The 20,941-nt window shown below is 38.4% G+C and overlaps 1 protein-coding gene across 4 annotated transcripts; it reads left to right on the top strand.

Annotated features, from left to right (window-relative positions):
• Positions 1-289: 289 nt before the first annotated feature.
• On the top strand, positions 290-20,449 carry osbpl2b (oxysterol binding protein-like 2b). Of its 4 annotated transcripts, none has more exons than XM_052593123.1 (14): positions 291-409; positions 12,559-12,694; positions 13,605-13,728; positions 13,949-14,024; positions 14,288-14,422; positions 14,662-14,759; positions 14,941-15,123; positions 15,861-15,968; positions 16,064-16,153; positions 16,518-16,644; positions 17,502-17,624; positions 18,202-18,325; positions 18,428-18,518; positions 18,588-20,449. In XM_052593123.1, exons 2-14 carry the CDS (start codon positions 12,658-12,660, stop codon positions 18,688-18,690), a joined length of 1,419 nt encoding a protein of 472 aa, XP_052449083.1. In that variant the 5' UTR covers positions 291-409; positions 12,559-12,657; the 3' UTR covers positions 18,691-20,449. The 4 variants fall into 4 exon arrangements, with proteins under 4 accessions (XP_052449079.1, XP_052449083.1, XP_052449082.1 ...); XM_052593122.1 differs by having other exon boundaries at positions 17,499-17,624; XM_052593119.1 differs by having other exon boundaries at positions 290-409; positions 17,499-17,624; positions 18,428-20,449.
• The last annotated feature ends 492 nt before the right edge of the window (positions 20,450-20,941 follow it).

Below are 20,941 nucleotides of genomic sequence, written 5' to 3'. Positions count from 1 at the left end.
CAATGAAATGTGTTACATTTTGTACAAACTATAGTGACTTTTTAATCGATTTTTGTAAAGAGTTTTGAAATTAATTAAAATAAAATATTTAAATCGTGTATACTTTTATTCACTATTATATTTGAAACATGTTTATTTTTTGTGTCCCATATTAATTCATTTAAAAATAAATGTTATTGGGGTTAAGTAAGCCAACGCTGCATCATAAACACATTATTGCGCAACCACAAAGCAAACGGTTTTACGTTGACGTAATCCGTCGGGCGACGAAAACCCCGCTCTATAATTGGCCAAGAGGCCCGTCAATCATATCGCCCATATTGGTTTCTTCCGGCTGTAAGTCAGCCCCTCAGCAGCAGCAGCAGCAGCATCCCTGTCCAAGAGAGAAGAAATCCGGCCATCATCAAAGGTAACGATTTTCTAATTTAAAAGTAGACGCCAGTAGACATCCACGCCAGTATGCGAAGTTTTAAAGCAACGCTTTCCAGCGGACGAAAAGCCCTCGCGCCTACATAGTAAGTTTGTCAGTTAGCTGCTGGAGCTTTAGCCCGTTAGCATTTGATTATGCCTCCTAACCTAGGAGCTGTCTACATGCACAACACTTCTGAGTGAACAGCGATCACTGGCAATACTCAGGGAGTAAACCAGGATGTCTTACAAATGCTGTCTAGTTATGCAGCTCACCAGCCAGCCCAGATGTGAGAGTAATGAGTCTTTTGGTTTTGTTGTCATTTTTCCACGCAGATATTCACGTTAGACAAACAAAGTCAAACAAATGAACAGACATCTCCAGAAAGTCCTCGTCTCTTGAGTCTCGGTGTGAGTGTTAGAGATCGGACCCTGTCATTCAGATGTTGAGGGCTGTTCAGCTGTCATCTCCTCAGCTTGTTTTCCTATTTAAAGTAAACAGACATTTTGTAGACGCTTTGTTTTCCAGGTAATTTCATCCGTTTAAGTATGTTGAGATATTCTGCACCGACATGATCAAGTCTGTGTTATTCCCTTACTGTAAGACGAGTTTTTATTTTCAGTAAGTCATTCCAAGCGTCCTATTTGAGCAAAACTGTCAGAATTACAAGGTTTGGATTTATTATTATTATTTGTTATAATGGGACATGCCTGTGTATTAGTGTTTGACTTATTTGTGTAGTGTCATATTAACTCATGTAAGCTCCAAGGCTTGTAAGAAGCAAGTCCATTACTGGTGTTAAAGTGGGTTAAAGGGTAGAGTATGGTGAAGTGGGTCTGCCACATGGACCGCTGAACAGTTATTGCTTTATTTCTGTTCCTGAGGTGTTATGTTGTGTGTGGCTTGGGGCCAGTCTGTAAACAGATATAGATGAGTATCAGGCCACATTCCACAGAGTAAAGCAAGGTGTCACTGCTTTGTTTTGTGCATGTGTACATGGAGATTCCCAACAACGCCTTGACTTGCTAACTACCAGTGTGTGTCAGTGTCAGGTATGTGCTTGCACCTCTCCCAAGCAGACTACATTCCTAAGGTCTCAATGAAACTGTGAGTAATGCAAACGACAGTGATTCATTCCACTTCTGAAATATTGTGGATGTTTGTGTGTTTCCCTATTGTCACTTTATTAGGCAGTCATGCCTTTTCAGGTGTTTCCTCTCTGTCACTGGTACCTATGCAAAAAAACTAAACAAATTGTCACAGACTAAACTAATAATTAAATACATGGCTTTATGAACATGTTGAAAATGTACTCACTCTCAGGACATCCAAGCTGTAGATGAGTTTGTTACAGATATATAAATATGTCAGTCTGTAACCCATAATGCTTCCTCCTGTGTGAAAGTCCATCTCCTGTTTTCTCACATTGCCATCCATCATAACATATTTGTTAACTGTTTTGGACTTTTCTCTTCTGAATGGTACTTGATCTCTCCTGATGACAAGACTACTCAAGATGTTAATCGATGGACTGGAGTTGTGTGGATTTCTTGTGAGTTATATTATTAGCTGTTTTGACTCTTATTCTGACGGCACCCATTCACTTCAGTGGATTCATTGATTAGCAAGTGTAACGTTAAATTCCACCAAATATGTTCCTATTTCTGGTATCTACATCTTGGCTGCCCTCGGCCTCTCAGGACAAGTAAATTATGGGGAAATTTTCTTATTTGGGTAAACTAGTCCTTTAAGAATTTCAGCCAATTTTTTAAAACCGTGTTTTAATACATTTAAATTAATTAAACATAATGCACAATACATTCTGTAGATTTAGAGAAAACAGGTGACTCTGTCCATTACATCCAATCCATTCGGTCAACCCTTCATTTCCCGTAGGGATGCCGGATGAATATCGGCTGATCTCAGGTACCACACCTGCACCTGAGTCTTTAGTTTTCCCGCAGACACATTGTGCATGATTATTGGTTGCCACAGCACCCACATTCGGTCGTCTCTGGTTGCGTTCCTCTCACTCTTGGGAATGCTGTTCCCAGATCAGAGATCATTACTCTAGCACAACAGCGTGTCTTGGGGGACGTCTGAGACGTCTGTGTTATTTTAACTTTTCAGCTGATTGCAGAACACTTGTTTTCTCATGTAGGTGAAAGTGCATCAGAGATAATCTATCAGATTCTGTTGAAGACCTTGAGCAATACTTGTCTTTAATTTCAGAGGACTGATGGTGTCTCCTGTTGACCCTTTGCTTATTTTGACATTGATTGCAAACTGTGTATACATAAGAGGATAGTAGTAACAGCTGCTCTATGTGAAATCACGCACCTGATGGAATTTACCGCTGACTACAGAACCGGCTTTACTGACGAGATGCACATAACGATCTGCCGATCATGATCGGAGCACCCCTTCTGAATATATATTTATATATACAGTCAGGTCCATAAATATTGGGACATCAACACAATTCTAATCTTTTTGGCTCTATACACCACCACAATGGATTTGAAATAAAAGAACTGCAAACTTGCAGCTTTAATTTGAGGGTATTTACATCCAAATCAGGTGAACTGTCTAGGAATTACAACAGTTTGTATATGTGCCTCCCACTTTTTTTAAGGGACCAAAAGTAATGGTACAATTGGCTGCTCAGCTGTTCCATGGCCAGGTGTGTTATTCCCTCAATATCCCATTTACAAGAAGCAGATAAAAGGTCCAGAGTTCATTTCAAATGTGCTATTTGCATTTGGTATCTGTTGCTGTCAACTTTCAATATGAGATCCAAAGAGCTGTCACTATCAGTGAAGCAAGCCATCATTAGGCTGAAAAAACAAAACAAACCCATCAGAGAGATGGCAGAAACATTAGGTGTGGCCAAATCAACTGTTTGGAACTTTCTTAAAAAGAAAGAACACACCGGTGAGCTCAGCAACACCAACGCCCCTTTCACACTGCACGTCGGACCCGGCAAATTGCCGGAACATTGCCGGGTCGCCTTCTGTGTGAAAGTAAACATGTCCCGGGATTGATTCCGGTATTTGAACCCGGGTCAGGGACCTAAGCCCCTTTCACACTGCCATTCCAGCAAATACACAGGTAAAGTGTTCCGGCAACTGTTCCCGGGTGAACAAAAGCCAGATCTAATGCGGTGTCGTAGTGATGATGCTATCGTGCGACTCATTTACCGGCTGTTTTGATGGAAGATCAATGTTCGTGACAAAAAAAATATGTGCAAACTGTAATGAAGCAGAGATCAGTTAGTTCCTCACTTTCCGCGCTGACGCCGAGATCGTTTGCTTGCTTCAGTGAAAGTATAACGTGCATAACGTTTTCGACTCGTACATTACACGTCACGCGTGATATCACATGTCATTACGGGACCTTTACGGGTTGTGTGTGAAAGCACGCACATATCCCGGGTAATCACTGGTAGTGCAAAATCTAGCGACCCGGGAACAATTGCCGGAACACTTTACCCCTGTATTTGCCGGAATCGCAGTGTGAAAGGGGCTCAAAAGACGCGGAAGAACACGGAAAATGACTGTGGTGGATGACCGAAGAGTTCTTTCCCTGGTGAAAAAGACACCCTTCACAACAGTTGGCCAGATCAAGAACACTCTACAGGAGGTAGGTGTATGTGTGTCAAAGTCAACAGTCAAAGAGAAGACTTCACCAGAGTGAATACAGAGGGTTCACTACAAGACGTAAACCATTGGTGATAGGGATGCACGATATTGGATTTTGGCCGATATTCGATATGCCGATATTTTCTAAATAATTTTGGCCGATGCCGATACCGATATCGATATATATACAAATATATGCTGATATATTTAAACTTTAATTTTACTGAAGAGAAATCCATGTATCTCTTCTGTACTGATTCTACCATCAATTTATTATTTTACAAATGTAGACAGACATTCACATCTGAAAAACAGGTCAATTATTTCACTTGGAGAATATCGGTTTGGCTCATCGGCAGAAATATTCATATCGGCCGATACCGATAATTGTCATTTTAAGCTTTTATCGGCCGATACCGATGTTGTGCCGATATTATCGTGCATCCCTAATTGGTGAGCCTCAAAAACAGGAAGGCCAGATTAGAGTTTGCCAAACAACATCTAAAAAAGCCTTCACAGTTCTGGAACAACATCCTATGTATAGATGATACAAAGATCAACTTGTACCAGAGTGATGGGAAGAGAAGAGTATGGAGAAGGAAAGGAACTGTTCATGATCCAAAGCATACCACCTCATCAGTGAAGCATGGTGGTGGTAGTGTCATGGCCTGGGCACGTATGGCTGACAATGGAACTGGTTCTCTTGTATTTATTGATGATGTGACTGCTGACAAAAGCAGCAGGATTAATTCTGAAGTGTTTCGGACAATATTATCTGCTCATATTCAGCCAAATACAGTGGTGGTAAGTAACGAAGTAAAAATACTTCACTACTTTACTTAAGTATTTTTTTCGGGGATCTGTACTTTACTTGAGTGTGTTTTATTAGCATCTACTTTCACTATTACTCCACTACTTTATTAAAGACAAAGTTTACTTTTTACTCTGATATATTTCCCCATGCCCGCTTCAAGTATTTATTACACTGATTTTACAAACCAATGAAAAATTTGGTTTTCTTTTGAAAAATAGAATTCGCGAGTTCTTTGCCAAAATACGCTCACGCAGTGCAAGATGACCGCTAAAATAGGTGATAAGATGACCGCAATGATCCCGAGATTCCCAACAGGGATCACCCATGGCCATATCTCAAGGATATGTTTGAATTCACTGAAGTCAAGGGAGATTCTTATTGGCTGAAAGTCTTCTTTGCCTGCCACGGGTGAATTAAATTTCAGTAGGGCTGTGCAAAAAATCGAATGTGATTTTCATGCTCATCTCATCAGTTAAGATGCTCCTGTAATTAGAAGTATATATCTCCAGCACGTGCATTCAGATAAGGGTTGCCAGGTTTTCACAACAAATCCTGACCAGTTGCTTATCAAAACTAGTCCAAAACTAGCACAAATGCGTTTCCAGGATAAAAAATTGCTTCCCGGGGTTAAAACATATGTTTATTGGGAGGGTTGCCTTGGTAAAATTCACATTTTAGGCGCTAAATATTAGTGATCGACCGATGTATCTGTTTACCGATATTTTTCCCGATATTTAAGCATTTTTCCATAATCGGGTATCGGTTTTGTAATATCGGATTCGCCGATTTACGGCGCCATCTTGTGGCCGTTATGAGATTTCCGCCATTGCAGCCCGGGTGTCTGAGGAGATCAGTCAACAACAACTCAGTGCACAGGTAAATATATGTTCTACTTGGTTTGCTTTAATTAACCCCTTTGCGTGCAAACATCGCTGACGGCCCCAGTTTATTATTGTTTCACTTTCACAGCACATTAAACATCACTGTCTTACTTCATCTGGACAAACTGTGCATCAATGGAAAGTTTAAAGACTCAAGCTTCGTTATTTGACCAATATTTTGATAAAACATTGTTGCAGTGACAGATATTTAGTGATTTATGTCAGGAGTGCAAAATAATAAATCCGTATTATGCCACATTTTGAATAGAAATTCACAACTCACTCATATTCAGTCACGTCAAGAGCGGTTTATTTGTGTTCACATAGACTCACTGAACAGCGTCAATAAGGATTTACAGACCAAAGATGCATATCTGCGGAGATATATGGATATATTTACTGATGTTTACTTCATATTTCTTCAGACAGAATCGTCATTTCTATTCATTTTCCACGGATTTACGCGATCAGATGATAAACAGCCTCTCCCAGCGATCTGTGTGTGCGTGCAGTGGTCACAGCTCGTGCGGTGTGTGACTCAGACTCTGATTGGGTCTTTCAAACGTCAATCTTAGAGTTTCATATCTGGACACCGCCCCATCGTGTCACATGCTTCCTGCACACTTCCTGGTAGTTATCTGGCCAAAACAACACTGAAACACCTCTGTACACACAAAATATCCGAATAATAAACCCGCGATTACGATAGTAAAGCTTGGTATGAGAATTTCTTGAGATCTGGGGCGTTTTTATAAAAAAAAATCGAAAATGTACATCGGAAATGCTAACTTGTGCAGCGATGAAAAAGGCTACAAAAAACATATTTTTACAACAGTAAACGACCAAATTCCACCCCTGATCGCTAAAGGAAGTTATTATAAACACTCGATCGGGGTTTAAAGTGAGTTTTGAGTAAAAGTGTACTAATAATTTCATAAATTGTCAGATGTAGCTTGATGCTAACGTTAGCACCAATGCTACTAATAGCAGGTGCTTTTCTTCTTCATAATGCATTTTTGTCTCAATAATTCACGTAAGGTCGTAAGAAAATGTTTTGTTGTATTTTTATAGTAAGACTTTTGATAAATAAGGGCTAAATGCAAAGAGAGACTGAAGTGAGATCGCTGCTTTGTTGCTTTGTAAAGCCTGAAAAACCACAATCAAGGCTAATAAAGGTGGAATAAAAACAAAAGAATAATGATAAAAGAATAATGCGGATAATGTGTCATACTTGGCGGAGGTGTGAAAGAACCGTTTGGTGAGAACAATACAATCATGAAACGGGCAGTTTTCACAGCCAAACACACATATAAAACACACATCAGTGTTTACATGTGAGATCTTACAGAGATGACAAGGGCCATAAATCAATCTGATTAGCCTTCTCTAAAAACACACATGACATGGCCTTAGAAAATATTTCATAAAATTCACAGTTTTACAGATTCGATTATGAAATTTTTTATGAAGTCTTGGAAGACTTGTGGCCTTAGCTACACTGTGTTTTCAAACTCATTTCCTACATCAACATTTTTTTAAATACATTTAAAACATATGTTTTTAATATTTTTATTTTTGTTTTTATGTTTGAGCTTATATATCTCTATTATCATAACAGTCTGAGTGATTCTGATTCCTGAACAGTAAACTTTAAAGTGTCAGCTTTGTGAACAAAGGTTGATTATGTATCTAGTCAGAAAGAATCATGAGCAGAAACCTTTTTATTTTGGGTATGTAATTTCGGTCTCCATGCCAAAAAAGGGGGGTTACTAGTAAGGGGTTAATCAACTTTATTTAACATAACAGACATGCACAAATGAGAACTGAGACATAAATTCCTGATATAGTTAATTTATGCAGCTTGTTTCTAAACAATTGAGACGAACTCATTGAGTCACGTAGTGTAATTCATCATGTCCTGCCCCAATAAAGACGTATCTTTACATGAATTAAATAAAACAGACATGAATGAGTGCATGTTGAAAATAAAAGCGTTGAATTTAATTCTCTATCTGTTGTATTTGCTCACCATTAGTCTAGAAGAGAAAGTTTGTTCATATTGCTTAGCAACTGACGGATGATCTGGAGGCTTAAGCACGGCGACTGAATGAGACTTTTGACAAGATTATCTTGTTTAAACACCCTAGATTATATTATCATTTACTACATAACAATTATTTCGCTAATACACATATAAATATAGCCTACCGCTTTGTGGAAATTAATTATTATCTCCATGCGCGATCGCGGTTGATTAAGTTATAGTCAAACAGCACTTTGTCAGTTGGCATTTCATGATTTAACGTTAGATTAAATTTAGATCATAAAATGCCAACTGACAAGTGCTGTTTAACTTTATATAGTCTCAGGTAAAAAAGTTCGTTCATATTGCTCAGCACCTGACTGGGTTGATGATCAGGAAGCCTCAAGCAATGCCACTGAATGAAACTTTTGACAAGATTATCTTGTTTAAACACCCTAGATTATATTATCATTTACTACATAACAATTATTTCGCTAATACACATATAGGCTACATATACCGCTTTGTGGAAATTAATTATTTATTATCTCCATGCGCGATCGCGGTTGATTAAATTATAGTCAAACAGCACTTTGTCAGTTGGCATTTCATGATCTAACGTTAGATTGAATCTAGATCATAAAATGCCAACTGACAAGTGCTGTTTAACTTTATATAGTCTCGGGAAAAAAAGTTCGTTCATATTTCTCAGCACCTGACTGGGTTGATGATCAGGAAGCCTCAAGCACGGCCACTGCATGACATTTTTGAAGGAAGCAGGCTTACAGGGCAGAATGCTGAAAGACTCTGTTTTCTACACTAAAACCTAGTTCTGCTTAGCTGGGAGTAAATAGCTATGCACTCCTAAATAGCCCTCCCGCCCCCACCAATATGTTAGAATCATTTTTGTGCTTTATTTTTTTACCTGTTTTTATTTTTTTACCTCATCAAAGCTTTTATTTTAAAACAAAGACACTTAGTAACAGTGCGCTTACATTTTTTGGACTCAGACCCCTCTATTTATTTGTGTATAAATATAATGGGGTTTTTTTTTTGTATGCAAGGGGGGAGTGATTGTTATAAATAAAATGTTTTTTTCAGCTCAGTGTTGTAATAATTGTCAGAAACAGAAGTATAACAGTAAATAAATATCGGTTCTGCATATCGGTTATCGGGTACATAAACATACAAATAATCTGTATCGGTATCGGTTATAAAAAACCAATATCGGTCGATCACTACTAAATATCAAGTTATTGGGATTGGGTTTTCTTCGATCAGCGGACATGAAAAACAACCACGGACTTGGCAACACTGGTTCAGGTGGAGCGGCAGTTACTACACTGAGTAGTCCACCGACAACTAACACAAAATTGCTTTCAAAATCGAGAAAAAAAAATCACATTTTGTGTAGATTGTCAGTGAATTACGGCTCTGTGTAGTATATGCCAACCAGTGTTTCCAAGTCTGTGGTTGTTTTTTATGTCTGCAGGTCGAAGGGACAATACCAATAATGTGATATTTAGCCCCTAAAATGCGAATGACAGAATTTTCATTTTTGGGAGAACTAACTCTTTAAAAAGGTGGTTTTTCCTCATTGATATTCTGAAACAGTCTTATCTTGTATCTTGCACATTTCTGTTTGATGCTGCTATGATGTTATGGAAAAGAAAGTTGAAAGTTCAATATGAGAATGAGAAGTTGTCGTCATAGCACAAAGCCCCTCCCTCGAAATCACAGTCTCCGCCATATTAGAAGAATACCGGCGGCGAAACAGGATTGTTTACATGTGTTGTTAACTCTGTATTAGAGGAGGTTCTCGCAATTCTGCATGGTTTTACCATCCCTTGAAGTTACTGCTGCGTTAAAAACTGCTCCAGTACCTCTCAGGACACATATGGAACACATAGGAACAATGGAATACAGTTTTTTTATGTTACACCAAGTGCAAAACAGCGGTATTTGGAGAAGCTCTCAAGCATCCAAAATATCGAGCCAATGTCCATATGTGTGCACAGAGGTAAATTGTTCCGGTCTCTGTGCCGCTGCAGGGAGCTCGTATGGGTCGATATTTCGGATGCCTGAGAGCTTCTCCAAACGCCGCTGTTTTGCGCTTGGTGTGAGCTTGTTCCTGTAATGTCCCCTTTCTTTCGCCTTATGTTTTTGCATTGCTTTACTTTTTCTTTCTCGTATTTGTAGATACGTCTCGATCTGTTCCGCCGACAAAATAAATGCGCAAAAATTAAAGATCTCTGAAATGTTTAGTCGCGCCTCTGTGAAGTTCTGAAGGCATTGCCCCTGGTAACCGATAGCGTATCCTGCCATCATGGCCGATCAGCTCAGACCCCTCCCAAATCAACCCAAATCGGCACGTGACTCCTCACTCTCAATACTGCGATAAGGTGCTTCATTGTCTCTTTTGATTGTAAATCTAACATTCTTAAGTATCCATCTCATCATTTGTTCAATTAAAACACTGCATATCACTCCCAAAACAACTGATCTGCTTAATTATTGATATTTACAGTTAATTTGAATACTTACTTTTTACTTCCGGTACTTAAGTATATTTTAAATTGGATACTTTTGTACTTTTACTCAAGAGATGTTTGAATGGAGGACTTTCTACTTTTAGTGGAGTCATATTTTATTTAGATACATCTACTTTTACTTGAGTATAACTTCTGAGTACTTTTACCACCCCTGGCCAAATGCTTCAGAACTCATTGGACGGCGATTCACAGTGCAGAGGGACAAAAATATATGAAACCCGAACTATATAAAAACTGTTGTAATTCCTACACCGTTCACCTGATTTGTATGTAAATACCCTCAGATTAAATCTGAAAGTCTGCAGTTAAATAGTTAATTTCATTTCAAATCCATTGTGGTGGTGTATAGAGCCAAAAAGATTAGAATTGTGTCCATGTCCCAATATTTATGGATCTGACTGTATATGCAAACATTTTTCTTCTTACCCAGCTCAGTCAACCAATAGAAAACTCTATATACAGGATACAAATTTGTTATATTTCATAACTCTTTAAGTATTCATTTATGCTCTGTAATGCCTGTTTCCAAATAAGGTTGTATATGAAAATGTTCCTATTATGTTCAATGGAGATAAGGAAGTCATGCATGGTTGGAACAAAATGAGGGTGAGTTAGTCAATGATGGCAGTTTTTTTTAAATATATATATATATATATATATATATATATATATATATATATATATATATATATATATATGTATATGTATATATGTATATAGATATAGATATAGATATATATAGATATAGATATAGATATATATAGATAGATAGATAGATTAACTCACACCTTCACATGCCTTTTCTTTGAATCCCAACCGTCTGCATTTTTTGAAAAACTGTTCTTGTTAAGAGTTGGTCTGACCTTGACATATACAGCTGAAGGTTGTCTTCCACACTGTAGTTAGGCTCATTTCCTACACTCTGATTTACTCATGAGTTACCCTTGTGGCCTGACCCCTGACTTCTCCCTCTTAAAATCTCATTAATAACCTTGACCTGCACTGAGGCAAACAATTCCCAATTGCAAACAAGCATCACATGGTTTGGGTCATCAGAAAACAGTTAGGCCTTACAAAACTGTTGAGATGCTTTTGAATAGCTGTTTGAAACTTATGCTGAACAATGAGTTTATTCATACGTGCAAGGAAAACTGAATTTTAATATCATCTAAATTTAAAATTCGAGTGATATTTGCTTAACCAGACTTTATCTTCTGGTGGAAACATCAGACTTCTCCAATCTTTTAGTCCACTTTAACCTTGCACCTTTCTTAAAATCGATTGCAAGCTCGCATTCATTTGGAGTAAAACAGCCATATGTCTAAATTCAGCCAACAGCTGATGGATGAAACGCAATAAAGAAGTCCTCTGCCCTGCTTTCCCCCCCCCCTCAATACATTATGTTCTGATGTAGAAAAGAAAGAGCTCTGTCATAATTTGAAATGTATTTCCTAATATCGAAGATTGGTTGTTCTAAAGAACATGTCTGATAAGGTTTATTATTAAAAAGCAATAAACATTGCATAACATATACTTGTAGGCTGGCACCTTGCTTTGCGTATCTGATCTGATAGTGGGTAGGCTTACTGACTTTGAATTTCCTGTATGAGATGGGCAAGAAGTCATAATGGTTAAAGAAAGAAGTGAGGCAATGAAGAACTCTTCAGTACTGCTTGATTTGTCTTTGCTTTTTGTATTATTTAAAGAGTTGTCCTGGGGCTGTAATCAAACTGCTAATTGCTCTCCAGTAATTTGTGCTAAGGGAATTTGCTGAGCACAAATGGTAATCTACTAGAACAGACCGGGAAAGACATTCAGCAAGCTTTCTTTAATTAACTCCGCAATGGATACATGAAGCTGCGTAGCTGGTTAATAGACTTTAACTGTGCTAGAAGCATTCCCCTCAGCTCTCATCTAGACTGAGATAAGGCTGTTCCTTATGCCTCACAGTACAGGTCTGTCTGTCAGGTTACACTCTTTGGAAGTAGACAGCCCAAAGTTTAGTTCTATATCAAATGGGTTCCTGCATACAAGCCCATGGGAGAAGACCCACACTGGCTCCACCTCTCAGTTAAAGTGCGGCCGGCTAGTTTCAGTCAAACATGACAGATGAATGTAGGCTCTAAGATCATTGGAGAAACAGGTGAACGATGGGATTTTTGTCCATTTCAGTGGATTCCAAGGTTGAGTTGTTCTCTTGTTTGTGAGTCCGGTTTTGATTTTTTCGTCTCTCCACAGGTGTCCCCTGTTTTGGATGTGGTAACAAGTCTCCAGAGACAAGAAAGTGAAAGCGAGACCATGTTTTAGAGACCTCGTGTTGGCAGCCCATCATCTACAATGAACAATGAAGACGAGTTCTATGATGCTGTCACAGGTAAGACATCAAAATAGGGGTGAGATCCTTTTGGGGTAGGGGCGTGTTTGTTTTGGTGATTTGAAATATCAACATTGGCTACCAGAAATCACTTACCCCACCTTTAATGACAGAATTTTCATTTTGGGTGAACTATCCCTTTATATTGATTCATGATCCAAAGTTGTTTGTAACTTCACCTCTGTGACGCAAGCCCATCCAGAGCTGTCACATGTCATGAAGATTGACATTTACACACAGCAGTAATAAACAGACGATCTAATTTGTCCTCTATTGTTATTGTTTTGGCCACTGTGGACTTTAGCCTTCAGTCTTGTGTGTTAATGACAGAGTGGCTGCCGTTCTGGTGTCTGCTTACCGCTGGCTGTTGATGACTTCAATTATGTAGTGCTGTGTTCAGATGGACTGATGGCTTCTGTCATTGCTGAGATGAAATGAGATGGAAAATAATGTGATGAATAAATAAACAAGGCGATACAGGGACCTTGGCAGGCCATTGTGCTGGGCTCCTGAAGTCTGATATCAAAAGTTGCTTATATCAGATGGTACAAAATGTGGAGGAAACTATGTTATTAAATAGTGCCATAGTTGATATCAGATGTACAGAAGATGTTTGGTGAGGTGTTCTGTATTTAATGTTCCAAACATTTTAAGAAATGTATTTGTAAGGGCGATATATCAATGAATATATCAGTTTTTGGTCCATATATATTTTATGTTTGCTGTGCCTAAAAAAAATAAAATATTAATGAAAATGTATTAACCATTAATTATTTCGCTTAATTGTGCAGCTTTGATTTTATATATTTAATCTAATTTATTTTGAAGAGTAAAATGTTTCTTGATTTTGAACACTTTAACGTTGCAGACAGTCATGTCTCTATGAATAAGACGTGCTTGTGTGTCCCAGGCTTGGATTCAGACGAGTCGTGTGAAGGCACATCAGACGCCAGTTTTAAAGATGCTGTAGTGTATGACGGCGCTCAGAAGAACAATGGAGCGGTTCCTCAGGAGAACGGAATTAAGAAGCACAGGTACAGCCAGATTCCAGCGCTGTGACCCGTCTGCTCTTTGTCTCAGCCTTTAATCTCTCTCTCTCTCTCTCACTCGCTCTCTTCTCTTTCTCAAGATTCTTATTGTTCATCTTGTCTTTACAGTTCATTCTCATTCATTTACAATCTGTACATCTGCATAGTTCTACATATTAGTACACCTAATGTTTATGAATGGGAAAACGTTCTCCTGCCCTCTTAGGTCGTCTCTTCCTGCCCCCATGTTCTCCAGGAGTGATTTTAGTGTGTGGAGCATTCTCAAGAAATGTATTGGACTGGTAAGGATAAATAAAGAATCATTTTAGCAGCAACATGTCAAGCTGACATTCAAAAACCATATCTCAGGTCCTTCTCTTATTCATTTTGCACTCAGTCCAGCTGTTTTTTCATTCAAGAATCTGCATTCCCTTAAAGAACTGTTCTAAACACTGTCTAATAGACATAACGCTGAAGCACTGTTCACCCTGAAGAACTATTAGTAAAGTAGTTTGAAAGCACGACTTGTGAAGTTGTAGTGATGTTTGCTGGTGCTGTTCTCTAGGAGCTGTCCAAGATCACCATGCCCATTGTGTTCAATGAGCCCCTGAGCTTTCTACAGAGAATCTCGGAGTATATGGATCACACATACCTCATCCAGAAAGCCTGCTCACAGACCGACTCTTTAGAGAGGATGCAGGTGAGACACATGCACTTCTTAAAGGCAGAGGTTCCTGGAGGGCCACAGCTCTGCACAGTTTAGAGTTTGAGTTTGAGACCATTGCCTTAAAGGCAGATTGTTGTGCTTGGATTGTATAATACGTTTATCATTTCAATATAAGCTAGGGCTGGGTCAATATCGAGATTAATCCTAATATACATTAAATTGTGAGGCAGTTGGTGAATTCTAAACCTGTTTTCTGTCTCTTTTTTTTAAAGACGGTAGCTGCCTTTGCTGTGTCTGCAGTCGCTTCTCAGTGGGATAGAACTGGAAAACCTTTCAACCCGCTTCTAGGAGAAACCTATGAACTCACACGGTAAAGGCACATGAGCAGAGAGTTTAATACCAAACTATGCTGATAAGATTTGAGGATGTTGTTTAATGTGGGTTGGATCAGAATTGGTCTGGAGGGAAACTGGTGTCTGTCATTTATGGAACTCTACTTCTCCTTCCCCTAAATGCTTCCTTCCTCCTCTCTTGTTGGCTTCTGTTCTCAGAGAGGATCAGGGTTTCAGACTGATCTCGGAGCAGGTGAGTCACCATCCTCCAATCAGTGCGTTTCACACTGAGAGTCTGACCGGAGACTTCGTGTTCCACGGCTCCATCTACCCCAAACTCAAGTTCTGGGGCAAAAGTGTGGAGGCGGAGCCTAAAGGGACCATCACGCTAGAGCTTTACAAGTGAGCGTGCCATCTCTAAGTGCACACACGTCCAGAGTAGACCATGACCGAGAGATTCCCTGGTTTATATTTGGTTTTGCTTTTCATTTATTATTATTAGTATTATTATTGGGGGGGTGTTTTTTTGTGTGTGGCTTTTTTTTAGATTTGTTTTGCTTTAAATGGCTCCTTTTTCATTTTTGTTTTTGTTTGATATTACATTTTAAATGTTATGGGGTGTGTCGTGTTTGTTGTGGCTTTATTTATTTATTTTATTATTTTTTTGTTTGGGGCTTTTTATTTGTTTAATAATAATAATAATAATTATTATTATATATTTTTATTTTTTTTGCCTTTTTTGGGGGGTGGAGTGTGTTACTTTTTTTTTTTTTTTTTTTTTTTTTTGCGGTCTGCCTGTTTTTTGTTTGATATTATATTTTATTGCTTGGGGAGGGTTTTTTTTGGTTTTGTTTTGGGCTTTTTTTGGTAGGATTTTTGTTTTTGTTGTTTTGTTTTGGGGATTTTTTTTGTTTTTCATTTATTTGTGTTTTTTGTTACAACATTTTTAATGTAGTTAATGGTGTTTTTGTGTACTTTTAGCTAACTTCCTTGCTATTTTTGTGTTCATGTAAAGGTTTGATTGTATGAGTGAGATTTTTCTTGGATTGAGTGGTTGGATTTGAGAGCTAAGGGTTCTGGGGTTGCTGAGTAACTGCCTGCTCATTTACGTGTGTGTGTGTGTGTGTTTATCCTCTCAGGCATAAAGAGGCATACACATGGACAAACCCTTTCTGCTGTGTACACAATATAATTCTTGGTAAACTCTGGATTGAACAGTATGGCACTGTAGAAATCGTCAATCACAGGTAAAGTCAGACTGTTCAGTTTTTATGATCCATCTACTTTATTGTGAATTCACATGGATATGTCTGAATAATAAATGTGATGTGTGATTGGTTAGTACTGGAGAGAAGTGTGTGCTGAACTTTAAACCCTGTGGGATGTTTGGAAAGGAGCTGCACAGAGTTGAAGGTTACATCCAGGATAAGAGGTGAGATCCTGACTCACTTGATTTAAATGAGGAAATTGTTGCACTGATCAATATATCAGTTGTCTTGGATTTATACTTACACCTAGCACCATTACACAAAAGAGCAAATGTGTTCTGTTATCAGTTTCATTATAGAAATGCACTATTTGCAATCAGTCTCTAGTAATTTATCCTTTTTTTTTTCTTTTTCTTTTTTTTTTTTGATAACGTGACTGATATGACTTTGAAACAATGATGAACTTTAAGATTTTATAGTTTACAGTTTAGAAAACACACCTTTGATACCCGTGACATTAAGCACTGATTTTCTTTATTCTTTTTTTATTTAATAAGCGCATGTCTCCTGTTATTTTCTCACATCCAGTAAGAAGAAGCGCTGTGTGATCTATGGGAAATGGACCGAGTGTATGTGGAGCGTCGACCCACAGGTGTACGAGGCCCATCGGAAACTCGAGAAGAAAGGAGCAACGGACACTAAAAAACAGAAACAGGTGTGAAAGATAAGAGTTGACCACTCGTGCTCCTTAAGTAGAACTAAAGCAAAACTCTCTGTGTGTTCAAGGTAACAGAGAGAGACGTAGACTAGTATCTTTAGGAGGTGTAGACATCTTAGACTGTCTGTAGTCATTCATGCACATGCTGTGAATAATAGTGTTGTTTTAGGTTTCCTGAACTGTTTGTATTGGTGTGTGTGTGTGTGGTTTAAATGTGCTATTGTGTGAATACAGAAGAGCTGTGTGTAGGTGTAGAGAGAGCAGGTGTGTTAAAATACTCATTATGCCTCAGACCTTTGCCTCTGTTCAGGTTTTTGTCCGTTCATATGTTTATTTGCACACGTGTCTCTTTACATGACAACACACCCAGCTGATTGCTATATTTAACAGTCAATAAGTGTGGGAGCTTCTGTGTGGATGCACACATTGTGACCTAATATGGTCGCTATCATCCTCACGTCATTCCAAACCTGACTGGCCGTTCCTCTCCTGTGGAACACAAAAGTAGATCCTTTGAGAAATGTCTCTAAAATGGTTTAATTCACAGGACAGAATGGTCACCCTAAGGTTTTTTAAGAATATCTTCTTTTGTGTTTTGCAGAACAAACTAAGTAACCAAGTGACGCCTATTTTAAACAACAAAAGCCCGAGCTGACTTTTCAAGCCAAACATTTCACAAATATAACTTTCATTTTAAATGATAAAACAGTATATGCGCTGGAGAGGGCACTTGATTCGACATCGTGTCTAATGCGTTTATGCTATTTCTGAATACTAGGTGTTATGTGATTTAATAAGAATTAAAGCATGTTAGGGAAAGCTGTTGTGTTTAATCCATGTACTTGCACCAGCAGGAAGAGCCAGAAGCCGTCAACGAGGATGCCGATGAAATGCCTGAAGTGCAGGAGACTGTGGCAGTGATTCCTGGTAGCACATTATTATGGAGAATATTCTCAAGGCCGCCTCATTCAGCAGAGGTATACACACACACACACACACACACACACACACTCATGTTCATGTGTGGAGGCCTGAAGGCACAGACACATCAACACATGTCTTTAGATAAAAAAACCAGTCAAACAAACGGATGCTTTCTTAAAAAGTGATGTACACTATTTTTTAAAAGTTTGGGGTTGGTGCAATAATAATTATTATTTTTCTTTTCATTCTATTTGAATGTTGTTTAAAACTGTAAGTTGAATTTTCAGCATCATTCCTCCAGTCTTCAGTGTTACACAATCCTTAAGAAATCATTCTAATATGCTGATTTGCTCAATAGTTTTCTTATATTCAGTGTTGAAAACTTAATATTGCTTCTTAATATTTTGGTGAAAACCGTGTTTTTTTCAGTATTGTTTGATGAATAGAAACTTCAAAAGAACAGCATTTATTTCAAATGAATCAATATCTCTATACTGTCACTTTTGATCAATTTAACACATCCTTACTGAATAAACGTATTCATTTCTTGCAGATCATACATTTTACTGACCCTAGACTCTTGAACAGTAGTGTAGTAATGGTGCTCTGTCTGATTCGGTTCTCTTCTAGATGTATAACTTCACTAATTTTGCCATGACGCTGAATGAGCTGGAGCCTGGCATGGGAGGAGTGCTGGCACCAACAGACTGCCGTCTGCGGCCTGACATCAGAGCCATGGAGAACGGCTACATGGGTAACGAAGTCATTAAAACCCCAAACCAGCGCTACAGCGCCCCCTGTTGTTCACGCATGCTAAACCTAAACATTGGATTTCTTTGACTGCGTGTTTGTGCAGATGAAGCCAGCAGAGAAAAGGAGAGACTGGAAGAGAAGCAGAGAGCAGCTCGTAAAGAGCGGGCCAAAAATGGTGAAGAGTGGTCGACTAGGTCAGTGCTGCTCCTTTTTCACTGTTTTTACTGTTATCCAACATTTTTAACCTCTTCTACTGTTTTTAGGTGGTTTCAGTTAGGCACAAATCCGTATACAGGATCACAGGACTGGCTGTACACTGGCGGCTACTTTGATAGGCAATACACAGACTGTCCTGATATCTACTGATGAGGAGCACCTCCTTCCTCCCTCGCTCTCTCCCCATCTACAGCAGCCCTCTGCACGATGCACCATCAACAATGATAGCGCTTATGCTCACATCAAACTGAGCTGCCTCCATCTTCAGCACTTGTGTTTATGATTGTGTTTTTGTCCTTTGGAAGTGTCTTTTCTCACTTCCCATCAACCCTGTAGGTTTTCTCAACTGAGGAAAGCATCGAAACAGCAGTGGGAGAACCATTTGCCTTTGAACGTACGAACCCCTCATCAGAGATGTAGTTATATCGCCAATAAAATGTGACTGATGTGCTTTGGACGTTTCCCATGTACAGTAGGTGTTTAACGTATGAAAAGTAATTCCAGATGTTTTGTGTTTGGCAAGCACTGAGCCATCTCTGATCCAGCTGTGTGTAGAGAGTCAAGGTGATGAAGAATTAATGAAATAACTACAGTAATAATGTTTAGAGGACGGTGATGAATGAACTCTGTGTGTGTGTGCGTGCGTGCGTGGCAATTAATGTAAAAAGCCATAGATTTTATTTTAATTGGTACAATATTTTGCATTTTCAGATTCAGTTTAAATTTGTGTGTAGTTTCCTCATCACGTGTTCATTATGGTGAAGCGTTTTAAAAATGGCCTCAAAGCTCTCTTTCTTTTTTCTTTTCACTTGATTGTTTCCACAGAGACTCATGGGATGTAAAATAGGCTGATTGTACCGACATTCACTAAGGCTTTGTTGACAAACTGTAAATGTACATATTCATATTTCACCATTTTTCTAATGTATTGGTGTCGCACTAAATTGTTCCTCAAGCACTATCGATTGAATTTGTTTTATGTCAACTAGGGTGTCACTAGGGTTATTTTATTCATCAGCATTTGCATCTGTTATCACTGTTCTCAAATATAAACGTGTACACTGTGTATTTGAGAAACCAGCTAAATCTATGCAACCCATCGAACTGCTCCAAGCCCACATAATTATGAACGTACAGAATGGCAGCTTATGGAAGTGTAAATATAACCTACATCTTATCTGAGAGAGTATTTCCTGCCTGTAGTAGATGCCATGAAAAGGATTTTGCACCATTCTCATACATTCTCATGTAGAGACGATCTGAAGCGTGTAGCTCATATGAGCTGGCTTGAAGCACACTAATGTGTTTTATTTCCCACAGTGCCTGACTTTCAATGCCCCTGCGAGTCACTCTCACTAGTACTTTATCTTGAGATGTTTGTTCCCTATTTATGTTTCATTTGAATATGTGAGACATTTGATTTGGTTTTCTAACCCTCTTTCCCCTTGTCTGAGTACTAATTGTAAACGGGAATATAGTCTTTGTCTGTTCGATGCACACAACATTCAGTACACTACTTGTTTTGCATCCTGTATTCTATTAAATTTACATTAGATTTTTTTAAAACTAGCATTGTAAAACCAATATTCCACAATTAAACTACAGACTTTATTTTTATGCGGCTTTGTGTAAGTGGAATAAGCATTCCTCTTCACCGGATGTCACATTTTCAGTGTGTGAATGTATTTTCCAATGCTGCACATACTGTAGATCTCTAGCAATCACAAGCACATAGCTCCTTGTTTTTTTTTATGTGTCTGAACTAAAGGTATTTTCTCTGTGAGATGGGGGTTACACTTCATTTTTGAACAGAGTTAATGGAGATGTCATACTGATGAGAACAAATTATACTAATTGAAATTTTAGTTTGAACATGTCTTTTGGAATAATAAAAAACAGATTGATGAAACCTCTCCGTTGCATTCCTTTAAAAGTAAGAAATCTGGCTGTGTTTTGAAGAAGTCTTTGTGGTTTAATATTTTAGATTTTGTTAGGCTGAATATTGGTATTTGATGAGCAATTAAATAAAAAGATGATTTATTTCGATAGTGATACTGAATGCATGTTGTAAATGTATTGCACGCATAGAAATGTGGGTTTGTACTAACGTAGCACAGGGGAGTTAAAATCAATTCCTGGAGGACTGTAGTCCAGCAGTTTAGAAAAAACCCTAATTAAACACTCCTGATCCAACTAATCAAGTCATTCAGGCTTATTTGAAAGCTGCATGAATGAAGCAGGGTTGGAACTAAACTCTTCAGGGCTCCGGCCCTCCAGAAACTGAGTTTGACAGACCTGATGTAGCATGACACATGCATGTTGGGGTTCCAAAAACACAGATGACTTGAATAAATAATTGTAGTGATCATTTCCCTGCAAAATAGTGTCATTTCATTTTGTT

This window comes from Carassius gibelio, chromosome B23, assembly GCF_023724105.1.
Source record: "Carassius gibelio isolate Cgi1373 ecotype wild population from Czech Republic chromosome B23, carGib1.2-hapl.c, whole genome shotgun sequence".
Taxonomy (NCBI): Eukaryota; Metazoa; Chordata; class Actinopteri; order Cypriniformes; family Cyprinidae; genus Carassius; species Carassius gibelio.
This window is presented reverse-complemented; position numbering and strand designations above follow the sequence as displayed.

Coding starts and splice junctions, on each gene's coding strand:
- osbpl2b (XM_052593119.1), top strand. CDS start 12,658: ATGAACAATGAAGACGAGTTCTATGATGCTGTCACAG. Junction 14,423..14,661: donor ACTCTTTAGAGAGGATGCAG/GTGAGACACATG, acceptor TTTTTTTTAAAG/ACGGTAGCTGCCTTTGCTGT. Junction 18,326..18,427: donor CATGGAGAACGGCTACATGG/GTAACGAAGTCA, acceptor GTGTTTGTGCAG/ATGAAGCCAGCAGAGAAAAG.